Source organism: Cyprinodon variegatus, unplaced genomic scaffold, assembly GCF_000732505.1.
Source record: "Cyprinodon variegatus isolate N-32 unplaced genomic scaffold, C_variegatus-1.0 Scaffold395, whole genome shotgun sequence".
NCBI classification, from domain to species: Eukaryota; Metazoa; Chordata; class Actinopteri; order Cyprinodontiformes; family Cyprinodontidae; genus Cyprinodon; species Cyprinodon variegatus.
In genome coordinates, this window is record NW_015150848.1 from 566,502 (window position 1) to 587,664 (window position 21,163).

The window sequence follows — 21,163 nt, forward strand, 5'->3', positions numbered from 1 at the left end:
TATATATATATATATATAATAAGTGGATCTAAGAAGATGAATACCCCGAATCCAGGCTTTTTGTTCTTTTTTTTCTTCACTGAAGAAGCCCTTGCTCCTTGACCTCTAACCTCCTGGATCCTCTCAGTAATCTGTGCATAATTATTCCAAACAAGACAGGATCTTCCCCTTTAACGATATTCCGTGATGCAACATAAACATCTTCTCTAGTAAAAGCAAACAAAAAGGGGGGGCGGAGTTGGGCTTTAATGAAAAGAGAATATTAAAGTCAGAAAGATGCAGGCTTTGTTTATGCCACTGTAGCAATGAGGCAGAGCTGACGTGAGAACACAGAGGATGAGGGATCAGGTTCTACTGCAGAACCATCAGAGTCATAAACCTGGAGGCTGGACGTGACTCCCTCCTTTTCTCTCCTCCTCTGTCTCTGCTCCTCCGCAGTGCACTTGCAGCTGAGCAGCACTTCGGACAGGACTGTCTCCTCCACCTCCACTCTCCTCCTCCTCCTCCTCCACTAACCTTCCTCTTTTAAACCACTTTGTGCGTGTGCGCTGGTCACAGTGATAGTGGCATCGCTGGGAGGCTGCAGAGACACTTTCATCTGACTCCACAGTGCGGAGGTTTCCCGGACGGACCAGTGACGCTGCGTAATTATAAGTAAACCAAAGCAACTATAAATAAAAGAAGAAAGAAAAAAATAACCGGTGCCTCTGGGATTAAGATGAACATTTCTCCAGAAGGGCTTTCCTCTATATAGCAACGCATTTTTCTGATCCAGATTTGTTTCATGTGTCTCCCGCACACGAAGAAGGATGACTGCTACCTTTCCTCTGGTGGTTCTGTGCGCGCTGGTGAGTCTTGGCTTTCCCTGCCTGACTTCAAACGGGACTTTGTTATCTTTTTTTGTATGCATTTATATATATATATAAAAACATGCATTAAATGTTCCTTCCTGTTATACAGGTATAAAATGCTGCATGCATGATGCAGTGATAAACTTATTAAAGTTTTGTGCAAAAGTTTTCCTGCTCAGATGTTAATTAAGGACAAATCCTGCAGGTGCCTCATGCAGTTTAATGTTTCTGCACCAAGGTAATATCATATTCATCTGTTGGTGTGCGCTCCAGCCTCTCTGTTTTATCCAGGGGAGCAAACGTAAACAATGTTGCTGGGATTTCTGGAGAATTGGAAATTCAGCATTAAACGCTGGACTAGACCCAAACATCCAGGAGCAGCCCTAACTTAAATTTTGGGTCTCCCTTTTACTGTAAATCCGACGGATTTTAGTTTTAGATCAGTGCTTTGGGGAAAGCAAATCCTTCATCGGACATACATTGTTCTATTTTGCTTTTTTTTTATGTTGTGCACAAAATCTTCTTGAGGTTTAATGAAGGAAGATCATAATGAGGCATATGTAATGGGGTGCACATCCTCCCAGCTCTCTGGTATGTCCACAACAGCTGGTCTAATTGGATGGCAAGGCTCAGTCATCATGTGAACAGCCTTGGACGTGAGGGGACTCTCTGTTATGACAGCTGGTGCAAAAGAGTGTCAGCAGTCTGTGCACTTTGGTAGAATTAAATTTAGAAATAAACTCACAAATTGGCCATGAAATTGGGGAGAGTACAAACCAAGCACATCCCAGCTGTGTTGCTTCATGGCTTAATGCAGGTTCCTGCTGCTGGAGGGCCAATTTCTGTCCCTGAATTTGACCTAAATTTGCTTTTAACTGAATAAAATTGCAGGTGGATGTTAAAGGAGAAAACTTGATGCCATATACATTGCCTATTTTCATGGTAAAATAAAAACCGAGACTAGAAGTGGAACTGTTGGAGATAACAAGCTGAGAGGCGATAGGGCATGATAAGGAAAAGGAAAGGACTGAGAGAGGGAAACACTGAGCAAGAGGAGCAAAAATGAGAGGCAGGAGGGGGGAGAGCTAGATGCTGTTGCTTGGTTCATCTGTTTCTGAATGAAAGCAGAGAGAGGAGGGGAGGGACCAATGAAAGACAGGGAAAAAAAGATGTCTCAGCAAATGTGAATTAAGTGGAAATGAAGTTTTACCTATTATGTAATAAAAGCCACAGATATGTAAGTGGTGCAGGATAATTTCATTTAGTGTTTGTTCTAAAGCAACCGCTTGCAAGTTCTTTTCTTTTAATGAATTTTCTTAAAAGCTTCAGTTCTTGTGCCAGTAGGTCTGTGGTAAACATGTGTGAAACAAGAAATGACTTGCAGAAACAAGAGCATAAGATCAATAAGCATGCAATTATTTGAATGTTAATAGTGTTTCAAAGAAATTTTCTGTTGGAATGAATATATTAAACTCAACAACCACAATCTAAAAATATATTACATATATATGAAAATGAGTTTAAAACATGAGGAGAATTTTTTATTTTTTTTAACTTATACTCCCAGTAAATATAGAGGTTAAAGTGTTTGTGTTCACCAGGGTTAATCAAAAGCAGCTTTCACCTTTGGACATTTAATAGGATGGGCATGTGTGTAATGTGCACACATGACTTTATGGTTCCTGCTCCAACCTGACTGTTTCAGGTTCATTATTAGAGCTGATATGTCTTTAGTGGACCCATTAAGACAGTTTAGATAGCACGTTTGTACAAAGTGTATCCAATTTAGGGAGAGGCTTAATGATTCAGGGTGAACCCTGATAGCGGTTGAATTTAAACAACAGGTTGGCCACCTGGCAGTAATTTTCATCAGTGCTGCAAATTTGCCTATGGGTGATAATAAATGACTGAAACTCTGTCCCCTCTGTGCCAGGCAACGTTAGTGCTGGGGTCCAAGACTGAACGGGCTTTGAATGTTGATTGTGACACGGGCAAGTTCACCGACAGTGGGGATTGCTGTTTGGAGTGTCCACCTGGAGAGGGAGTGGTGAAGGAATGTGGCGCCACTCAGACCATCTGCACTCAGTGTTTGGACAGTAAGTAATGATTTCTCATGGTTTGCACCACTGTTGTACATGCGTCTGCACTGAACTCATCAAACTCAATACATGCAACTATCATTTTCAGCCCTCTCAGCAAAATAACCTTCTCATTAGCATGTCCCAACAGATCTCTTAATGCTTGGTAGACACTATATGGGGTGTTTTAGGAATCATTATTTAGGGAAACATCCTTATAGTCCCAATCAATTATTCTGAGGTTGTACAATTCAGGCCTATGTTTTATACCGCAAAGATTATAAGGTATCCAAAATAAATCTACAGGGATGTAGCATGCTAAAAATAAGGTTTGTCTAAAACAGGAAGGAAACCACTTTAGATATATGCCTTGTAAATTATTCACACATTTGAACATACATTTTATCATAATACAAGCTTTATTGTATTCTATCGCCATTAAAAGTCAATATTTTGTAGACGTACCTCTTGTTGCATTTGCATCCTCCTTTCAAATTGTATGTTTGTAAAAAAGGCTGGTAAAAGTAAAAATACAGATTTAATATCTTTACTTCTAAATTGAAATTCAGCTATTAAAATTAGGTTTTACTTTTGTATAAATAAAAAAATTTATATTAACTCTATTCTTAAAAGAAACAACTCTGTGCACATAAAATATGTTAATTTTCCTCTTTCCCACATAAGGTTGGTAGAAAAAACATAAAAATAATGACTCTTTCTAGTTTTGTACTAAATTAAAATTCCAGATAGGAAATATAGATAGAACTGAGCAGTAGTCCTACATAAGCAGCTGAATGCTTTTAGAGTCCTTGTATTTATTACAGCATTAAAGTTTTAAATAACATTAAAATTGAAATAGAACCCAAATCATAATCAGCATGTAAATTTAAAATCTAATAATGGGGAAATGGATGGGGGTTGTCTTGCATCTCTGATCTGGTCTGTCACCTGAAATAATTTTCTTCATCCATATTGCTTTCACTGTGTTCCATTCTCTTTGTGCTCTTGATTTTTTTTCTGTTTTGTCACCTCTGTAACATCATGTTATTAGTATGTAGGGAAGTAATCAGTCAGTTCTGAGAAAGCAAGGAGTAGAAAGTACAGATATTTGCATCCATTACATTAAGTAAATGTAAAAAAATCCTGCGAAAAATAAATTCTCATGTAAAGATCAGATACTATATATGCAGTAGCTAAGTATTTATACTTAATGCCCCTACAGACTATATCATTTTACTGATTCTTCTTTGGTTTATTTGCTCAAGTGAATTAAGAAGTCATACCGCAGATTCTGAATAGAAAATGTGTCTGGAGTTTTGATTGGATCATTATATATTGAAGATGTTTTCCATCTAAATCCTTCCTCTGTATGTTTCAATATTGTCCTACCAGATGGTCTTTTACAGCATCCAATAGGTTTTCTTCCAGGATTTTGCCAAATTTATTTACATCCATCATCCTGTCTGCTCTGCCTAGTTTCCCTTTCACTAGTTATTGTTTCTTGTATCCCTACATAGCTTATGGCAAACTAGAAATAACTCCTCATGCCTTTTTTTTTTTCAAAGTGGCTTTCTTAAGGCCACTGTTCCAGAAATTGGGCATTTGTGGAAGAGTGGATATGTATAGTAACAGTTGTTCTGTCAACCGATTCTTCCCACTAAGCTGTGGATCTGATTGTTGTCAAATTTAACATCAATCAATTGAGCTCTGTTCTATAAACAGATAATATATGAAAGAATTCAGTTACTGGTGATTCTGATACTGGTATTAAAGTAAAGGGACTGAATACAAAGGTTTCAGATTTAATATGATAAAGATTTGTTTACATTTTTAACGTCACAGAGTGAGAAAGTCATTGCTCTGTTAAATATGCAATACATGTAGAGGAAGTTGACCATAAATAGCAAAAACCTAAACTAATGAACTACCCATTACCAAACATTTCAATTATTATTGCACCAAGAAGTCGGCGAGCAGTTAGCAGGTTTTCCTTTTAAATGGCTCTGACTGCAGACAGGTGGCGTAGATACTAAAACTTTTCAGTTAAATGTATTTTTATCCTTTAAATAACGCATCATATGCCAAAACTTACGCTTTAAGAAAACATTTCATGAATTTGTTGGGCATAAATGGTGATCGAGAATTTGGGATATTTTTCAGTTTGTATTTGTTATAGCCATAGGAAAGAAAACCTGGATTGGTCAAGATGAAAATAATCAGAGGGACAGGGTCGTTTTTGATCAAAATAGTACAAAAATTACCTAATTTCTCCTTCTTTCCTAAGTGTCAACACATCTCACTCAAAAAGTGATAGATCCCCCCCCCCAAAAAAGTTCACCCCTTGTGGAGGAGCTGACATTTGCTCAAATGGATCTGTGCAGAAAACGAAAGTTAAAGTAAAGCAGCTTTACACACTTTAATAAAGGTTTCTGTTGTATAAACTTTCTTTAAAGTCAAGTTAGTTCAATTATTGCCAAAGCCAAAACAGAATATCACAGCCCAGTTTGTTATTAAGAGAAAGGTAAAATGATCTTCCACTGAACATCTCAAGATAAACCACTTGAAATCTTTAAAGTAGCTCCAAATGTGCCTACAGCTTGACTTAAGCTGTGAACAATTAGCACTTTCTCTATGGTCCAAAACTGGGAAAACAGCCAGCTATAAACAGAAGAAAGAAAAGAATGAGAGCTGCAATAAATGTTTTCCTCTGGATTTAGGAGTGTCTGCTTTGCATCCCAGCAGCTATCTTTACCCTTTGTGAGGTTTGAATCTAATTTTCTAAGCATGCATTAAAAAACAAGTTAAAGTTTAGGTCACCAGCATCTCTGCAAAGTTTAAATACAAACTTCTGTTCTTTGGTTTCAGGCATTAATTCACAAATAAACACAACTTCACATCCTATGAATAATGAAACAATTGCAAAGTCTATGTTTTGGGGATCCTACCCTGACTCAGTAATGTCAACACTGTACAATTAAGAGTGGAGCATTGCTTTCTTTCCTTTGAAAATACATTATAATTTTTTCCAAATAAGCAGAGATTTTATTTTTCGTTTTGCAAAGTTGGCACGAAGCTCATATTTCCCACTTGAAATATGTCAACGCTCAAAGCGAAAGGTTCAGAGTTACGATTTTTTTCCCCTGCATCTGAAGCGTGACATTACCACAGGGTAAAAACTAAAAAGGGCACAAATGCTGTGAGCCAATTTAACACCAAAGAACCCCATCAAAGTCATTGTTAGAAAACCTAGAGGAAGGAAATTCAAACAAGAACGCTGCAGTGTCAAAAAAAGGTTTGAATTAAAACCTTCTTATTGTTGTGCTTTTGCATTATATTTTCAGTAAATACAGTTAAAAAGAAACATAATTGGCCAGCTTTGTTAAACAATGCATGTCATATTTTCACTTGGATGTCATCAGAAATATATTTTATTACTGCATGTCGAAGCGAACAATGGAAAGATTTTCCATCTCCACTCATTTTTCCACTTGTGTGGGGTACAGTAACTCTCAGGTCTGCCCTTGATTAAAATTTTTCACACCAAATCCCACCAACTCTTGTCACGTCTCCTTTCTTCTGCTGCGCTCCCTCCTAACAGCCACCATCCCACCCACCCCCTTCCCTCCCTTGCAGTAACTATGAGTCATCCTCTGTATTAGCGGGTAAGATGGTATTAGAAAAGCCATGCACCAAAGGGCACGATCCACTCATTTATCATGCATACTGTTACATCAGTCTATCTTTACCCATTTGATCCAGTTAATTAAACCATATTGAAAAGCCTATTGTGCCTCCAATAGTGAACAATTAGCCAGTGCTGCTGTACAGGAATGGTACTCTCTGCTTATAAACACTCAACAATTAAGCTAGAATACTCGAGAGGTTCCACCCAATTTCCTTCGTAAGCTCATTTTTATATGGGAGTGTTGTTTTAGTTAAAGCAGATATAATCTTAATGCATGTTTGGCTCACGGGAGAGCAAACAATAATAAAGCTGATATGGATTTCTATTTAGGGTAAAAGCTGACCTACTATAAAAAACGACACCATAAATACATTATCTGAAGTGGTGAAATAAATAATTAATGAGTATGATTTGACAAATCCATTTCCTGTTTAATAGTAAGCAGGAACATATCTGTATTTACCATGAGACCCCTTGGATGTTCCACTTCCTGATGGTTAGACCCCCTCACCTCATAACCGTATTCTTCCTGGCACGGGATGCGCATCAGTGGCCCTGAAATATTTATTAGTCTCCTCCACTTTTCTCTGCGGTGGAGGGAAACAGGCGACCGGACCTTTCTCACTCAGAGAAGCATTCGGAAAGGTTTGGGCTGAATTTCTAGGAGAAAAGCATGATGAGACTTTGGATCTCAGGGGATCAGCAGGAAGGAAAGTGGAATTGCAGCCGTGTCTGGCCGAGGTCTGGAGCAGAGCATCAGGAATTGTTTTAAACTCTGGATGCAGATGAATGTTTTGTGGAGAAACAGATTTTACTTCAAAGCAGAATTAACGGTTTCCATGCTCTGTAACAACATTATTAAAACAGGATGCAAAAATAAACACTAGGGGTCTCATATGGTCCAGCTCATGAGATGGTCCTACTCCTAACGGGAAAGTAACCAGTGTAGAGAAACAAGCTAAGGCCAGCTTCACCCAGAATAGGTCTCATTTTCACTCGGGATTGCTCATTGTACCACATATTTATAGATTATTTTCAAAAGGATCAAAGCCTCCATAAGAAAAAAAAACTTTTTTGTGGTAGGCCTCACTGTTTTGTCTCTTTTCCAAACTATTGTGTTGCTTAACACCAATCCTCTTGTCCATCTGTTATACATTCGATGAATGAAGAGTCATCAAAGTATCTCTGAGGAGGACAGGTCCCTAACTAGTAGGGCGAGTCTGATGTAGATGGACGGAAAAGGAGTGGTGAGACTACTCTTCGCTCTAAGGCTGAAATGCTGCTAGTCACACACTAAACCTGTTATCAGAACGTAGTGAAACATAGCCAAATGTTTCAGCAACTTGATGAGCAGGCCTTCAATAATTGTTAGTTAAAATATTATTTTATTGCCTTTGTCATTTGAGCAGTCTTTAATATTAAGATAATTGAGATAAAAAATTCCCACAGGTGATGTTACACCAGGTGCGTGAAAACACAATATGTTTAGCAAGGGCATGTTTTCATTGTCCATCAGTGCTAAAATATTGGTCGCAATGTGTGTAATGTAAAAAAATATAGCCCTAAAAAGATGGAAACGTTTTCAAACCCAGCTTGTTTCATGACAGGATATCAGCTCAAGACGATAAAACACGTTATTGTTTTCTTTTTCAACCAGAAGTCTTGCTCTCTCAGTGTTTTGCAGCCTGCATACACGTGGCATAAAATGCAGTGCCATTTGAATTATTTTTATTTATCAACATGCATCATTTCATATAAATTAAGAAACTTACTGACACAAACCCACCCCCCCCAAAAAAACTTGAACTATTTGTACTTTAGTCAGTCAGACTTTGAACTGAAGAATTTTGCCTTTCCCAAAAAATCACTGCATTGTAGTTACTGAAAGCTCAAGGTTAAAATCAAATATTTGAGTTTGCATCCAACTGCTCAATGATCAGGGTCAACAAAATAGAAAACTGACTGTTTCCGATAACCAATTTCTAGGAGCAGTGACTCTTTAAACATAAAGCAGCGCCACTATGTACTACGTACTTTAAATTAAAAGGCCTAATCAACGATGAAGGGGTTGAAAACTTATGCCATACCTTCATATTCATATACAGAGATAATAACAGCTTATAAGTTGTTTTCCAAAATAAAAGAAGAGTAACCAATGCTAGCAAAAACTAAGTAGCAAAGACAGGCTTACATTTAGCAAAAAGTATTGTATTATTTTAGTGTAGCCTTCTTAAAATGAATACATTTGTAAGAATCTAAAGTCTTCACTTTCCGTTTGATTAGTTTGGGAATATGAAAAAACACCTGTGTTTAATCTGGAATGAGTCCACCAATGGAGTCACCCATAGAAAAGTTTAAAAAGACAAAGTAGGATGTCAAACAGTTTTGTAAATGTTGATCATTTATCCTCTCTAAGCAAAAGGTCAGCAGTTCATATGGGAAGGAAACGTTGACACCCCTTTAAAACACGTACCCTGACATTTTGTGGACTGGCAGAAACGTCCGGCGTCACTAAAAGCTTCCACTCAAAAGAGCTGATTGTGAAGATCATGGAGCAGTTTCAAGGCCATCCACCGCTACATTATTAATGACACTAATGGGACCAAAAAACACCAGCGCTCGAAGAGAAGAGTAGCAGTGGAGGAGGGGAAGAAGTGGGACATTTTGAATGCAACATGCTTCCCACACACAGCAACATCTGACTTTATCATAAAACATGAAAACTTTAAAAGCTGGGCAGCTTGGTTCATCACCCAGCTGTGGACAATTAGAAAAATCTTATATTTTATTTAAGAAGGCAGTCCGCTCTTGTATCTTGATGGCCTTTAACATCCTTCTTTTAGGTCCGGATTAAAGCGCTGATGCATAAATTGGGTTCACACACCTCCTTTATGACTTCATATGGTCACATTTATGAATGTTTACATGCAGGCACTGTGAAGGGAAGCTAATGCATGCAAGTTAAAATGAGCGAGGAAGCAGCCCGCATACTGTGGGATAATTGATATGAATGAGAAAGGGAACTTTACTGGTTCAGCTTCACTGCAAAGAAAACAAAAGCTTTCAAGCTCAACTAATTCAAATAATCGTTTACCTTGGAGGCCTGTTGTTTATCTGGGTCTGGATCGTTCCGTCACTGTCGCTCCCCTCCTGCCTCCTGATTGTAATGGGAGCAAAAGGTGACAACAAAAACAAAATACTATATTTGATAGCACATCAGAGAGTGAAACAGAACTTAAAGAAATCTCCATGTAATCTATTTTTCCTGACCCTTCCTCCTGCAGCCGTCAGCAGTTTGATCACTGAATTATGTTTTTTAGATTAGGTTTGGACTTAGAGCGCCAGACCACCCTCAGAGACTGTTTCTGATTATGTTGCGTCAAGCTGCCCCGAGATTCATTCGTGCAAATCTAGCGGTTGCTGGCGTGTCGTCCTCTCTGCTCCCTACCTGCCTCTGTATCATTACCCCCATCTGCTCCTCTGAGTCTGCCTACATAATGTGACAGGGCTAGGATGTACCGCTGTTTACAAGGTGTTTAAAACTTCAGTCGCTGCCAATTTTTGAATTGACGGAGAAGTTAACAATGAAACAGCAGAGTGCTGGGACATTGCTGCAGGGATTTTCACACTGACATAACATGGTTGCACAACACAACAACCCCTAAGCAGTTCTCATGAAAAAAAAGAGAGAAAGAAAACCAGAAACTGGAACATATGGAAAGGCAGATAAGAGTTGTGAAAATGTCCCACATGTCAAGCGCAGACATGTGGCTTCATTTGTGGTTCAGTAAATCTCGATGATTTATTCCACTGCAGAACAAAACAATGAGATTTTAACCAGAGTAAACTTTGCAGAGTCCTTGTTTTGTAACTTCAAACATGAAACCCTGCTGTTAATTAAACAGTTTGAAAAGCAGCTTTCATTCCTGTCTCATGGTGTCACAACTTTTATTCTGAACCTCCAGCTGCTTGTGTCTTCTCTGGGATCAAAGTGTTCAACACTTTTCCTCTGAACCATAGTTTTTACAAGGTGACCGCTCTCATGTTAAGCATGTGACAGAGAAAGTAAAGTGATGCTTCTCGTGTAATGAATCTGGCCTGCAGGTTTTTTTTTAAATCTCTCTCCTTTCCTTGCATCTAAATCTACCAATATAACAGGCTCATACGGACAATAAACACTCTATCTCACTGTATGCATAATTCAACAGGCATCCAATTATATCTGAAAACAATTCTATATGAACATGTTATATTAATAGAATATGCAGTGCCCTGAGGTACTCGTCAGAGTAGGTCTAAGCAAACTTGAGGTCACCACTTCCTCAGTGATGGACTCTCCTAAATCCTCCTGACACCAAATGTTCCTGGAGAGCAGATTTGAAGTGAGTGAAGTAATTGAAAAGCAGCAGGCAATTAGTCGCAACAGCTTTTACCTTTTTCTGTTCATCATGGTTTTTCACATCTCAGCTGAGTCCTTATTGCTCCTAGTCTTCATTGATATCAGGAGTAAAGAAGATGTGCTTTAGACTAAAGGTATTTTGTAGAAATGGTCAATTCTTTTTATTTTAGTCACCAGGAGAGGAGAGTAAATGTATGGGTGACATTTTGTGCAGATATTTATAGTCCCTACAGGGTAACAGGTCTTTCCATCTAGTAATGGTTCCAAACATTGTCAGGAACTTAGGTTGTTTTAGATTCCACCCCGTATTTCCTGTATAAATATTCACCTTAAACATAATCAAAGAAATTCTCAAGCTGTTTTTAAATTACCTTACTCTCCTGATTCTAAATTAATTTTGGCACAAGTTTGTTGTTGTATGTTTTGTAGATTTTTGCTTCCATTTTGAGTGATTGCAGCATTTTTGTTTACAGTGTATTGCTGCTGCATTTCTTTTTTGTGTATGTGAGTTTTAACATTTGCATCACATGTGTGTTTGCAGCTCATTTCACCATTTCCTGTGCTTGTGCACCTGTTGGCCACAGTATTTTCTTCCTGCTAGTTTTTTTTGGACACCTTAACAAATGCACAACAAAAAAAAGCACGCCAACACTCCCAACACAGTTTGAGTGGTGAGGAAGTGAACTGAACCATTATTTTTTAAAAGAAGGGGATGGGTGTGCTGTTACGGGGTTGAACATAACTGGGGGGCAGGATTAAAAAGTCCTACTTCATAAATAATTCATGTATTTTTTTTTCTTATATTTCTTTTATTTAGGTCAAAGTTTTTGTCTATATATCAGCACAATAAGTTACTGGCTTTTTTTATTGGTTTTTTATTCAGAGAAAAAAACCTGTGTCAGTGGGGACATGCTAATTTGGCTGACCTCTATGCCTCAGCAACTCATTTTTGTGGTTTACTTTATGTAATTTTTTTAAAGTAAACACAAAATGCACCAAATTCAGAGAATGATCTCGTTACTCTGCTAGCAGCAGCTTCCATCAAGAATAAAAAGACAGTTATAGTCGCTCAGTATACAGTATATGTAGTTGCCATACACTCAATATGCAAATCACCAAGAATAGTGGAATAACAGTTAGCTAATATTTTAAGAGTTATCCATTCAGGTTCTCTATGGGATAAATTATTATTTAGTACTTTTTGCTTACTACCAGTCAAGCCATACACAAAATTTTAGTTTAAATGCCAAAAAAGTAAAGGCTATTCAGGAGTGGCTTCTTACATAAAACTTCGGTGCCATACTGAAATGGCACCAAATAGAAATATGAACTGATTCTGTATCAGATGATTTAAAGTATATTTTTTACCTCTGACTTCTGCTTCTCTAAAAAACTATTTTGGTGAAAATTACTGCTGCCAAAAAATGTTTGGTAGAGAATTAGTTGCATATCCATTGTTTTACTAAATCTAACTTTCTATCAGTGCAGCAAATTTTGGCATTTTCTAATGAAATAGTTCCTCATAGCCATACTGTATGTATGATTTGCTAATGTTTTCTTGCTTATGAAGTAAATATTTTGGGACATTTGGCTTAAATTGGGCCTTTTATGTTTTGGTATTTTTTTACATGTTTAAAACAACATTTTGAAAGTTGGTTGATAGCAAAATTATTAAGGTATGCACAAAGACGCATTCACATGTTTAGAGTGTCTTACTTAGACTTAGACTCAAATTTATTTATACCCTGGGATTAGAGGATTGGGATTGGGAACTTGAGGCATGTTTAATTCCTGATTGTAAATCTGAATTATTATGCATATATACTCGGTTTTGTTTGTTGTTTATAACTAAGACTGTAGACATTTACTCAACGCAGCACAAACACATTCAGATCGATTTCATAATGAGCACCGCAGGCTTTTGACTCGCTATCCGATAAGAGCACCTTTCTTGTCCTGGAGCACAAATTATGGAGAACCCAGCAGATCAATGTGTACTTCCTCGTAATGAATGTCCAGTAAACATGATTAATGCCATTAGATTCACTATTTATCTCAGTTTTATCTTCTCATGTTTCATTTGCTCTCTTTACTCTTTTCTACATCTCCCCTACCCTCTGACAGTCTCTTTTTACTTTTCCTTTGATCTGCAGGTGAAACCTACTCAGAGAACTACAGCCTCACAGAGAAGTGCAAACCATGCACCCAGTGTACCGGACTGATGCGGATGCATACGCCCTGCACTGACTCCAATAATGCCGAATGTGTCTGCGCTTACAACTTCTACTTCAGCAGTGTCTCTGGAAATTGTGAGCCATGCACTGTGTGCCCACTGGGACAGGGTGTTTTCTCTCAGTGTTCTGCTTACCATGACACAGTGTGTGAGGAATGTGTGGATGAGACCTATTCTGACCGGGAAAGCCACCTGGAACCTTGTCTACCCTGTACCATCTGTGAGGAAGATATCGAGACTCTGGTGTCTGAGTGCACGCCGTTCAGTGACTCTGTCTGTCACAGTAAGTCTACCACAGAGTCATGTCACTCTCTAAGTACTAGCTGCTTGATTTCTTCTTTCCAAAACTTACAGTTAGTGACTTCATATACAATTGCATTGCTTTAGCAGGTTTTTAAGGTTTAGAAGTGATTCAAATCTTATTATTTGGGGTAAAAGTGATGTTTTATGACTCTTTTTAAGTGAGTTGGATCTTTTGAATCCATTCTTTTTAAGGAGATGTCTGAAAGACTACCTCATTCGTTTATTGATTTATATTTTAAGATGCAACCCTGTGATCTCATTCTTGCATTTCTCCTTGTATCGCTGAATCAGCAATGCGCTTCCACATGCTTCTGGATGTAGAGAAAAATCCAAATAATATCACATCATGCAACACAAACAGAACTATTCTTTCTAGCTATAAAGAACTGTTAGTTTTCCAGTTTGTTGGTGTTTTATTTTGTAAAGATGGAAAGCAGCATGTTTGCATCAAGTCTGAGTTTAGGTAAAGCAGGAAAATAAAAAGGTTTCCTGTTGTTTAACTGTTGAATGTTAGTGTTTGTTACAACAAGCCTGAATAGGCTTAACTGATAAGGCGGTTTGTTTTTTAACACATGCTAGGCTAACTGGGCCAAAATACACATAAAGTCTCCAGCCCACACAGTGCTCTAAGTTGCTTCGGGTCGGTGTTGGAAGCCTCATATAATTCTCAATCACACTTGGAGCCACCAGGGGCGACCTCCACATGCGTCTGTGTGAACATGTGTGGTTAAAGGTCGGGCTTGGTCAGCAGGAAGTTGAAAGTTTTAGCATTAAAAGGTCAAAGACTGCAGCAGTGTCAACACAGAAACAATCAATAACCCGCATGCCCACAAAAACAGCGGCAAGCTTTTTGTGTGCAGTAATAAAGGTGGATCTTGAACCCAGAAAGCTGTAATTTCACATGGTTCAGAGGAGGTGTGAAATTGACCTCAGCTTTTTCTTGGGTGGCAGAGCTGGTTTCTTGGATAAAAGAAAAAAACGTATATACACATATACTTATTTTTATACACATGAAATAAATATTAAATAAATAAAAAAACTCCTAATTTGCTGAAAGTTTCATGGAGAATATGAGGCACACAAGCTTGTTGAAAATCTTTCCACACTTTATGGTTGATGTGCAAAGTGCCCCATAAATGGTTTAAATTCCAGTTTTAATTGACTGTAATAGCACTAAATGGTGGTTGAGAAATGGGGTGTTGATAGATAAGAGCTGGAAATTTACACGAGGTACAGGAAGAAAAAATATACTTTCCTAATATTTGTAGCCTTTAATTCACTCCTCACTGCATTTTATGTTGCATGCCTTCAGATTTAGACCCTACCTCACGAAACATTTATGTACATTAGCAACAATGCAGCCTTTTACTGTCCTTTTAGGGCCCACCCAAGCAGCTCAACTTTGACCCTCCCATCCACGGTGATGGTATGATAGCTGCCATAATGGTAGATGCTAGAGATCGCATCATAAGTGACCTTATGGAAGGAAAGTCCTGTTACATAGTGAGTGTGTTCCTGTGGGGATAATGGCTGCAGACACACATGGTGAGACTGTGCTACCAAACTTTCATGGTGGTCCTTGATAGAGGTATTTTTCCTCTAACAACAAAACAAAAATAGGTTAGGACTCGCTTCCTGCCTCTGAATCCATTTTAACACTTGAAAAGTATTTCTAATCTCAACCCGGAGTCTTTCTTAATCTTTGCACATCTTGTAGAAAAGAAGCCACGGTGTGTGTTCACACCCCCCCCAAATCCCCACTTGGTATCCAGCTGTTATCAAGTGTGAATTACACAACGCAGGGACAGCGGTGGAGAAAGAGAATGGAGCAGAGATGAAAACAGATGAAGAGCTGCAGCATATGTGCTGTGCTGGTATTCTACGGTGAAGGGGTCGATATGAGTGCTGGGATTTCTTCTGCTCGTGCTCAGGTTTCGCTGAGTGACCTCTATGAGTGCACACACACTCACACAAACAGACTTTAGGACATGCACATGCTCAGTCATACAAGCTTTAAACTCTTCTGGAGCGTTCAGACTCAATTCATCTGACAGCGGGCCAACATGACACAGAAACGTGTGTGCTCTTCCTGCTGCCAAGTGTAATTTAACTGTTACATTTTTCATTAAGCTCCGGGTGTCGCACACATGTGAACCTTTCTGATCTGCTATTGGAAAAGCGCTTGAGTCTTTCGGTGGAGGTCTCAGAAACCTTTGATGCTGTTCAGTTTCAGTTGGGTCACATTGGGAAGTTTTCTGCCTGTGTTGAAGTGTTTGTGCTGAGGAGAAGACGAGATTGAAAACACAGATAACTCCAGACTTCTCTTTATTAAAGAGTCCATCACCTCCTTCCCTCCTCCCATCTCTTCCCACAGTGGCCCTCAAGTGGACCGGCTAGTGCAGAGATGGAACCTATCCATGCATTCAGTGCCTCCACCGCTGCAGTATAATTACTCCTTCTAATCAGAGCACTTTACAGCAGCTCCTCTGTTCATCTGCATCCCCCTCCTGACTCTCTTCTAACACTCTTCCTCTCTGTCTGCCCTTCCCTCCACTTTTTCTATTAATGCTCCCAAACAGAAGACAGAGCCCTCACTTGAATAATTTGTAGCCTGAGTGTGTGTTGTGTGAGATGCACGCAGGCCAGGCAGTTGTGATAGAGACTCTGCTGAGACAGAAGGAGAGTGTTTGGCGACTGATAAAGAGGTCTTTGTATATTCGCTGCGCCTGATAGTTGCTCATCTCCACCCTGAACTTGCAGAAGCCAAGACATCAACCTCTGTGAGAGACCCTCGGGGTTAAATTCACCATAAAGACCTCAGTGGCTCATAAAAATTAAATCATTTTCCTCCTCGCTCTTGTGTCCACACCCCAGTAATAAACACATCCCCTCTGCCCACATCGCTCCACTCTCATAAAATCCCAGGCTAGTTTTATTTTGTTTCATGAGTGTTTTAAACCTGCTGAAGCCGTTCTGGGATTGTTAAAGGTTCAATCGCTACCTTTAAGCCCCTTCTCTGTTCCAGCTGAGAAGAAGGAGTACGGAGCGCCTGCAGCCTCAGGCCTGTGTTTAGGTCTGCAGGCAGCTGGAGAAATATAAAAGTCATAGAGTGGTAATAAAGATGCAGCATCCTGAGCTCTAACCTTCTGTTTTGACTCAAGCTTGTCTGAAACATGCTGGGAGGAGACCAGTGAATTAAGTGCAACAGAGATGGCAAACAAGAAGCCCTGAGGTGCGAGTTGGTGCAAGTATTTACACTAATGTGCAAAACTTTAATTAATCTCAGCATAATACTGCATTCAGGCAATGTTTCCTCTTTTTATGTGTCTAATAAGCAGTTTAATATCTTATTTAATATATTTTTTAATGTGTAAACAACGAAGAGCCCTCCAAACTCTCTGATGAGCTTTCTTATTTATCTTTAGGATGTTTGCTATTTGTCCGGTCATTGTGCTTATTATAAAGACATAGTCAAGATCCCAATAATTTATAGCAGGCTGCAAATCATGCTTCAGGGAGCAGGGTGTAGGTCAACTTTAGCCAGGGTTTTTTTTGTTTTAATATCAATCTGTATAGATAACAACGAGGGACATCCTGTCTAGGAAGTCATAAAAGAGCTCATTCATCTTGTACAGGGTTTCCGTGGGTCATTAGCAGCAAAGGGTCAAATAATTATTTTCTAAATTAAGGCCTTAAAATTCATAAAATGTGATTACAGTGGTATTTAAAATGCTTTATTAACAAAAAAAGAATTATACAATTTCGTCAGATATAACTGGGTCCGCATGTTTGCGTGGAACTGCTTTCAGTTGATTGTAAAGCCATATGTTCGGAAAAGAAACTGGTGGCGGAGAAAAAGCTAGGGAATGAAAATGCAAATTTCAACAAAAATGTCTGCAAAAACGAGGAATTTAGGACATGGTGGCAGCATGTCGACGGTAAAGATGGCGAAGGATTTGTGTTGAATCCTCCATTTGCAGCAATTACAGCATTGTAGACCTTTGGCATTCTAGCTGTTAATTTGTTGAGGTAATCTGGAGAAATTGCACCCCACGCTTCCAGAAGCAGCTCCCACAAGTTGGATTGGTTGGGTGGGCACTTCTTGCGTACCATACGGTCAAGCTGCTCCCACAACAGCTCAATGGGGTTCAGATCTGGTGACTGCGCTGGCCACCCCATTACCGGTAGAATACCAGCTGCCTGCTTCTGCTCTAAATAGTTCTTGCACAATTTGGAGGTGTGTTTAGGGTCATTGTCCTGTTGTAGGATGTTTCTGAAGCATCCATATATCCAATAATCTCTGCATGTAACCTTTCTCACTGGGGTTGCTTGTATAGTGGCAGTAGTTCCCGTCGCCGACCCAGTATGGCTCTTGTATTTGCGGTTTCACTCATACCTGAGGTAGGCCACTAAGCACTAAGGACCTTGGCTAAGGATCCACCTCGATGTCCATGCCGGCAGTCGAACTCATATATATATATATATATATATATATATATATATATATATATATATATATATATATATATATATATATACAACAGGGTTTATACTGTAAACCCTGTTGTAATTCAAACGTCACTTGAAAACTATGCAGGTGCAAGAAATACATAAGCTTAGAATACAACAATAGCAGGCTGACACAGGGTTACCCATTGCCAGTTTTTAAACATGACAGAGAGGGGGCTTTAGGGCGGTTTTGCTCATCGTTAATCGTCTATTACCAATTTAACTCAACTTCCTGTTAAACTAATATCATCCTTCCATCTTCTACCACTTGTCTGTCAGAGTTATCGGGAGCTGAAGCCTACCTCCAGCAGCCATTGGACGAAAGATAGGGTATTCTCTAAGCAGTTCACGCACACACACAGTCTCTTTTTAGGGCAATTTAGAGCCACCAATCAACCTACCAGTTATGAGTTTGGACTGTGGAAGGAAGCCAGAGTACCTGGAGAGAACCCACATGTGCACAGGGGGAACATGCAAATTTCACACAGAAAAACCTAGGACCGTCTTGCTGCTAGGCAACAGTTCTGCAAACTGCAGCGTACAGTTATTTATTTTTACAAAAAGAAAAATATTTGTGACCACAAACGAAGCAGACTCTTGCACTCACCTTATAATTTACAAGTTTCTAATGAAATAATAAATCACAACCAATAGCAGTTTCCAGTTGTTTTGATGTCTGGAGGATACATAATAAACATAATAATATAATTTACTTCTTTTTTGTTATTTGGCAAAAGAATATTAATTCATTCCAATCCTGGCAGGTGTTGAAGAATAAATACAGTTCAACACCATAAATTTGTTTGCTAGCGTCATAAACAGCTGTTGAATCTTGCATGTAAAAAAACATAGCAGTATCTCTTATTTTGTATTTCAACAATGGAAATAGGCCTTTAGCCTGCTGCTGAATCACAAGCAATGAATAAGATGACAGATCCTGGCTTGTGGGGAAAACAGTTTCTTAGGTTATTATATTCTTCTAGCGACATTGTTAGCTGAGGCAAAAATTATCCTCAATCCAGTTTTCTTTTCAGCCTCTAATTCTAATTAAGGGGGCAAACCTCCTCTGTTCTGCTGGGATTCACCCTTTGATAGGTGAAAGTTAAATAGCTAAACATAGAAAGTCCTTCTTCACCAAAATGTATCGTGTTCGACATTTAAAAAAACAAAGCTTTAGAAAGACTAAAGACTCACTCATGGAAATCTTTTTAAAAGGTTAAAAAAGTTGGCTGCTAATAAACGGAATTTAAAGAATAAGGGATGTATCAAGACTTTTACACGCTCAGCTGTAGAAGGAATATTGAGTGTTTGTCAGAATGCTGGATGATCAGCTGATGAGAAAAATCACATACTGTAAAAAGAGATAGGAAGTTCTCTCACAAACTCTGCATAAGGTTAGACTCTGCACACCTTCACATCTTTTTTTTTTCTTTTTTTTTTACACCATCCATTCACAATTTATTATATTTGCAAGCTCATGTTGCATTGCTAATACCATTACCCAGAGCGGCATTAGCAGGATGATATAGGGCAGAGCTGAGGAAACCTGACTACATCCGAGGAAAGGTCAAGAAATGCATGTAATACAGACGCCCATGTTTCGACTTCTTTAAACAACCCCTCCTTTCAGACAGAGTCAAATCAATATTATAGCTGTAAATAGCTTACTGCATTCTGCATGTTTCTAAGTATGGCATGCACATGTGCTGACTTTTTGCCTTGTGAGCGATGTCCTCCCATACTCAGAAAGCTAAACCACCTTATATGAGCTTAGACTGCCCCATCAACACTAAGCTGACAGGACTTACAACATGCACAATTAATTACAAACAGAAACTTTGAAATACACGTCTACATAAACCCTCCCTTATGATCCCATTGGACTATTTAATGTAGAGCCATTTGTAAATTATGCAACAAATCAATGAGTAGAAGCTTTCCTATCTGTCAGTAAAATGGGAGACTAAGTGCAGACTGCAGCTGTAATGGTCCACTAAGTCTATATATCTCTTATGCATCAGTCCTCACAGTAATCAATTATATCACATTAATAATCATTCCATTCAGTCATTATACAAAAAAGGTGGGACTCTATTTTAGATGAGAACTGGAGAAAATTTCTCAGACTCTATTCAAGGATGATGTTTCATGCTAATGTGTAAAACATTTTGTCGATTTTGGCAAACTCTCAAACATATGATGCTTATATAGGAAAAAACAAGGACACATTCCTCAAAACACACTTTTTTTCTGTTATTTTGCAAGAGATTTAATCTGATGCCAATTTACATGAGCAGAAACACATTTAAAGAGGAAAGGATATATCAAACAAAATGAAATAAGTGTCTGCTCTTTGACCTTTGAATCTTACACTGAATAGGTTCTGCTTTAAAAATCAGACACACACTTTGTCAAGTAGAGGTTTGACAGGACCCAAATGTAGACACAAAATCTGAAGTGGTTTGTTGAAGATTTAATAACAAAAAAAAGGTAACAGAAGTACAAACCTAAAAACAGAAAGCCACAGAAATCCAAAAATACTGAAGACAAGAAATAGTTACATCAAGGGGCAAAGAAGGGACGACAAACCAGCAAAGAGTGACTGAGCAGAATGAGATTATATGGCCGAGAGAAACAAAGACCAGGCTAATTAGCAGATTGGTAGCAGGTGTGAACAGAGGCAAGAAGGGATCTAGGGAAAAGGAGACTGGCATCAGACGGTAAACAAGAAATATCTAAGCACTGAAATACAATCAAAAATAACTAGAATACAAAAATGGAAATAAAACCAATGAAAACTCAGAGATAAAAGTAGAACAGAACCAAAACAATGACACACTTGCTAAAATTCAACATGGTGTTGGGTGTTGGTGACCATTTTAACATGAAAAAGTGAATACAAAAATCTGCTTAATTACTATAGGTCTAACAAAATAATTTCATTAGCATATATAGTATTCTGCAGTGAAAGTATTACAGAAAAACAATATATATTGCTTTTACATTTTTTAGACATTCTGCAGTGAAAGTATTACAGAAAAACAATATATATTGCTTTTACATTTTTTAGACATTCTGCAGTGAAAGTATTACAGAAAAACAATA

General features: G+C 38.5%; 1 protein-coding gene across 1 annotated transcript in view; it reads left to right on the plus strand.

Moving 5' to 3' along the window:
* The first annotated feature begins 447 nt into the window (after positions 1-447).
* The window catches only part of LOC107092801 (tumor necrosis factor receptor superfamily member 16-like), a 33,794-nt gene continuing 13,078 nt past the window's right edge, over positions 448-21,163 (plus strand). The window contains exons 1-3 of the mRNA XM_015387458.1: positions 448-848; positions 2,785-2,947; positions 13,167-13,529. Of these exons, the coding sequence (XP_015242944.1) occupies positions 810-848; positions 2,785-2,947; positions 13,167-13,529 (565 nt within the window). The 5' untranslated portion in view covers positions 448-809. The remainder of the gene's footprint in view (positions 849-2,784; positions 2,948-13,166; positions 13,530-21,163) is intronic.